Genomic DNA, 5666 nt, shown 5'->3' with positions numbered 1-5666 from the left:
ATTTTACTTAGGAATAGGAATAGAAATTTGGTAAAAATGGACGGAAACATTAAATTTCATCCTATTCCGATATATTTTAGTTTGTACTCTCTCTTTTACTAGAAAACTTCCAATATAAAATATGGGGAGAATTGGATCACTATAACGTCAGAATCTAACAAAAAATGTGGGCCCAGTCATTAACAGTGATTGAATTTTGGTTAATTTTTGTTTCCTGCTTTCCACCCTCAGAAAACAAAGGTTTTTATTTAAAATTACATAAGTGCAAATATTCTCTTCTCCCAATATTTGAGGAGATTCTCTATTGTTAGAAAAATTCTTTTCGCGAAATTATGCAAAAGTACATAAAGTTCTCTAAAACATGCGTATAATTTCAAGACCTGACATACCGGTGCTCACACTTTATTTTATTAATAATCTTTAGCATCTACATTTCAAAGTGAAATATTNTTTTTTTTTTTATCAACTGTCACCATGACTTCTTTCCACCTTCGTTCGGAAATATCTTGTCGATCTAAAACTTAAAAGGCCACTTCTGAAAACCTTTTGTGGGTAATATGTATTAGTTTTTCCAAAAATAAATGCTTTAAGTTTGCGAAACTTACATGAAATTCTCTTGAATAAATCGCTGTTTTTTTGGGATTAATAGCTCAACCTATATGCAGATATACATATATAGCCAATTAGATTTCATCAATATGCACATGTATATTACGTGTTCCGAAAATCCGTTTTTCAGAATTTTGATTGGTAATAGCAAAAATATGGTTCATAATGCTCCAAGAACAATCTGTGAAAGATGACAATTTTTGGTCAATATCTTAGGCTCGCCCAAGTCCACCATATTTTACCAAAAATTTACTTACAAAAAAACCCAATTATTGCAAATTATGGCTTAGATTTTCCAATAAATTTGAAACGAAAAGTCAAAGCAAAAGAGGAACAAGGAAACAGTGATACAAACGCTTACTTTTTCCATTGCTCTCTGCTCCATTTTTTGTTTCATTTTGAACGCTTACTTTTTCCATTGCTCTCTGCTCCATTTTTTGTTTCATTTTGCCCAGAAATAAAATTGGAATAAATGTAGTAGGAATTACTGTAACGCTGGTTTGCCACAGTTGCCAAAATTACAACAACCACCTCCTAAGTGACAACACATTATTATTTCAACATGGAGGAGCATGATATGAATGACAAAAGATTATGAAATGTAATAAATTTCTCTTGCAGATTTCATCACAGCAGCAAGTTTGTAGTTGGTCTACTCAAGAAAAATTGTCAAATAAAGTTATATATGACAATAATAGTAACCAATATATAGGCATCTTTGGAAATCGTTTTATTCGTTGTTGGAATGGATTTACTGCTGATATAAACAGTGTTAAAAAAATAAAGGTTAGTAAACTGTTAACCTTATATAAATCAGTAAACTAAAAATAGTTTAACTATAGCTACAGAAATCAGCAGTTGCCATTGTACCTACAGAAACTGGTGCTATAATCCTATATGCTGATGGCGATTGGGATAAATTATCTGAGGCACTTACTCCACGGAAAGATTCTTCTGTATCTACTGTTTTAGACGCCACTCATTTAAACTACAGTAGTGTTAAAGATGTCAATGTAAAAGGTCTATTTAATGACACACAAGTCTTAACATACTTTGTACAAGCGGAAGACAATAAAAAAATGCATCTTGTGGTGTTACCATTAAAGGTTGGAGGCCAACAAAATATTTTAAAAATTACACGTAAGGACATGACTGTTGATTTATCTGGATATGCCATTGTTGAAGGGGATAATAATTTTATGCTGTTAACTATATGTAAGTATTTTGAAGCAAACTTTGAATATATATTTGAATTGACAAAAACTTTCCAGGGTCAGACCAAAGGATGTTTTTGCTAAACCTTGATGAAAATGTGGAATCGGAAAAGTCACCTGGAAACTTTGTATCAATCCTTTCCACACTTAAAGTGGATACTCCTTTATCAATTTTAGGAATAGCGAAAAATTGTGTAGCTATTTATGGAGCTAACAGTAATCAAGAAGGTGCTTCATTAATTCTCTACAACACACAATTTAAAGTTGCTAAAGCTCAACAATTCTTCAAAGTATTTTTTGACTGTTCTCGAATTTGGAGCATCGATGAAAATATTATAATAGCTATGGGACAAAATTTATCTGTGGTTACATACCGGATGTCTCAAGAACTTTTAATAGATCTACTAGGAACGTATAGTGGTGAAAATAACACAAGAATGGAAGGTGATCATATAAATGAGGAGGATTATCATCAATCATTTTGTTCATTTAAAGAAAGTTCATGTATCTTCCGAAAAAAGGCTGTTAATTTCAAATGCGATTCCACGGGTAAAGATTTAAAAGATCATTTGAAAATATTGGAAAAATTAGGAGACTATTCTTGCCTAGGCGAAGAAAATCAAACTTTTGTAAAAGTTGATCATGAAAAGTCATTTTTAGATGATATCATCGCTGTAGTCGAAACACCTTTAGATACACAGCTAATAAATAGAACACTTTTTGAATTCTTCGCTCGCCAATACGAAAACTGCGGAGCTACTGGACAAGAGATGTCAGAGAAATTACTGGTTTTGTTGTCAAAATTAGAGTGCAGTTCTGAAAATATGATCTTGTTGAGTCGGTTTTCGAGTGCGCCTGAATCAATACTTGCTAAAGTTTTTTTTTCCATGGTGATCAAAAGTGATCCGAAAATTTTAAAACACAAATACTTTGCAAGAAACATGCTGACTTCCTGTGGCACTAGAACATTTCGAAAAACAGAACTAACCGAGCAATTTCGAAGTGATTTTGGCTCTTTTGGGCTATTATTTCTCCTTGATTATTTTTATGAACTATTAACCGAACCATCGCCTATGGAACCATTTTGTACTGAAACGAGCTATTTAAAATTTGAAATGCAAATTATTCGTTGGCTTGACGGGCTATTACATGCGTATTTTCAACATTTGGTGCTATCGAAAGATGTTCAAGTAATAAAGACACTTTCGAAATGGACAATATTAATTTTGGCGTATAGCAATCAAATAAAAAAGCTGGAAGAGCTGTTATCACTACTGTATAACCTTGTCCAAAAGGAGCAACTTACGGAGAGTTCAAACGCTTCTATGTGGTATTGTATAGAAGAATTAAGTTTTTGAAAAACATAATATTATATAAGGCAATAAAATGAATTTGGTAATTTTAGTGTATTTGAAATTAGAATAAAGGTTTGCTAGAGAAAATATAAGCAACAAGAAGAATAACTGGAATAAAGTACCAAGGTTAGTTTTGAAGCTGAGAAATAAATTAACTACGAGAAACAATAAAGTCCCTAAAATACCTACCAAAAAAAAAAAAGTTTTATATGTAAAAATGGTCTTATTGGCTTTCAAAATATTCTTCAGCATGATTTATACACTTTGCATACGCTCAACCCGATTGATGAAGCAATTTTCACGCAACCCAGACATCTGAATTCAATTTAGATTTATTTCGGTTATTTACTACCTTGATACAAGTATTAAGAGGTATTATTATTATTATATTATTATAATTTTTTTGTGTTCATAGGAGAGTCCGCCTGCGCAAGGGTCCTGCATCTGGCACCGAAGTTCTGCATGTCTTCAGATGCAGGAGCGCGCTACTTGAGCCTCAAGGCTGCTCTTTTGTAGGGGCGTTTCATTCGGGAGTCCTCAGTAGACATCCGTCCTCTCGTTTGCATCCGTATCTTTCTCGTTTGTCTCCGTATCTTTCTTCCAACATTCTCCGCGAAGACAAGAAGTGCTCGCAAGTGAAGAATGTATGGTGTACGTTATCTTCGACGTTTCCAGAGTAGTGACAGAACGGTGAGTCTACCCTGCCCATTCTATAAAGATATTCTCGGAAGTTACCATGACCGGTGAGGAATTGCGTCAGTTAGAAATCGACCTCCCCGTGCGGTCTTTTCAACCATGTTTGAAGGTGAGCTATCAGGGTGTGCGTCCTCCGACCTTTTGTGCTCGCGTTTCAGTTTTGTTGCCATTGCTGGATCAGTTGCTCGCGTGCCCTTCCCGCGGCAGCAGCTTGGCCTATCTCGGCACTGAGATTGTAAATCTTTTTTCGCTTATACGCAAGTAGCTCAATTGCCATGACGCCAGAAATAACTAGAACCGCGTCCGCGGACACTGGACGGTATGCAAAAGCAATGCGTAGTGCCCCTCTGCGCTGGACCGAAGATATTTGAATCCGGTATTTTTTGACTTTCAATGCGTCGGCACATATTTCTGCCCCGTACAGGGGCACCAACTGGACTGCTGTCATCAAAAGTTTCCTACGGCATGGCTTCGGGCCGCCCACGTTCGCCATCAGCCTTCTTAGAGCCACCGTGCTCTGTGCAGCTTTTTCACATATTCCTTGAATGTTTTCCCAGAATGTAAGTTTTCTGTTAAGCTTTACCCCTGCGTATTTTGTGGACCTAGAAGTTGTCACGGGCTGAGGTCCGACCATTATGTTTGTAATTGTTGGGATTCGTTTCTTGGTGAGGAGCACCATCTCTGTTTTGGATGTAGCCAATTGCAGACCGTGATTGCTCATCCATCCACTGACGCTGCGCATTACCTGGTTCAGCTTTAGCTGCGCTAGCAGGATGTTTCTTGCTGTTATGACGGCGGCCATGTCATCCGCGACGGCGACAAGGAAGGCGCTCTCTGGCATTCGCGTGCGCAACAGACTGTCATACGTGGCGTTCCAGAGGTCCGTGCCAAGTACAGACCCCTGTGTCGCCGCCGGTTATACGTCTTTTTGTTCGACCTTGTGTTGTGTCGTACAAAAGCCAACGGTCTCTGAGGTAGTCCCGAATCATATCTAGCAAGTATATTGGAACTTTGAATGACCGTTCCAAGGCCTCCAGCATGTCGTCCCATCTTGCCGAGTTGGCGTTCTTGACGTCCAGTGTGACTAGCAGCACTATTGGCCGCGCCTGGCGGCAGGCTTCTTCGGCTTTATGTACCACCTCGACTACTTCACTAATTGCTCCTATAGTTGAGTGTCCCTTTCTGAAGCCATGTTGTCGGGGGTGACAGGCCTCCCTCGTTTTCTATGGCTGACGTCAAGCGTATTTTGAACAGACTCTCCATCATCTTGCCTGCTGTGTCTAACATGCAGAGTGGCCGGAAAGATGAAGGAGAGTTTGGGTCCCCTTTGCCCTTGGGTATAAGCACCAGCTTCGCCTTCTTCCACTGGCTTGGGAAGACCCGGGCTCTAAGGCAGCTGTTGTACATGTTAAGCAGGAGATCAGGGCTGGTTTTTGCTGCTAACCTGATTGCCTCCGATGGTATGCCATCGGGGCCTGGAGCCTTCCCGACATTCATGCTTCGCAGGGCTAACTTCAGCTCGTCTGCCGAAAACAGTGGTGCTTCGGCTTGCTCCTCGACGAACACTATCTGCTCTGTGTGGGAAATAGTGAGTCCACTATATTCTTAACTCGGACCTCATCCATCGCTTGCGATGGTGTATGCAACTTTTTCATGACTATATTGTATCCATGGCCCTAGGGATCACAATCCCCTTCGTCGCATAACGCTTTCCAGCAGTTCCGTTTACTCTTCTGAATGTCGGCCCCAAGTGGTTTCTTAGCGCTTTTGTAGGCTGCTGCTCTGGTCAACG

The 5666-nt window shown here is 38.8% G+C and overlaps 1 protein-coding gene across 1 annotated transcript in view; it reads left to right on the top strand.

Annotated features, from left to right (window-relative positions):
• Window positions 1-3354, top strand: part of LOC108381308 (uncharacterized) — a 4779-nt gene extending 1425 nt beyond the window's left edge. Inside the window, exons 2-4 of the mRNA XM_017637727.1 lie at window positions 1231-1395; window positions 1452-1824; window positions 1881-3354. Of these exons, the coding sequence (XP_017493216.1) occupies window positions 1231-1395; window positions 1452-1824; window positions 1881-3181 (1839 nt within the window). The 3' untranslated portion in view covers window positions 3182-3354. The remainder of the gene's footprint in view (window positions 1-1230; window positions 1396-1451; window positions 1825-1880) is intronic.
• Window positions 3355-5666: the final 2312 nt, after the last annotated feature.

This window comes from Rhagoletis zephyria, unplaced genomic scaffold, assembly GCF_001687245.7.
Source record: "Rhagoletis zephyria isolate East Lansing unplaced genomic scaffold, Rhagoletis_zephyria_1.1 Rzeph_scaffold_22100, whole genome shotgun sequence".
In the NCBI taxonomy this organism is placed as follows: Eukaryota; Metazoa; Arthropoda; class Insecta; order Diptera; family Tephritidae; genus Rhagoletis; species Rhagoletis zephyria.
The sequence above is the reverse complement of the archived record's forward strand: the minus strand, read 5'-3'. Positions and strand labels throughout refer to the sequence as shown.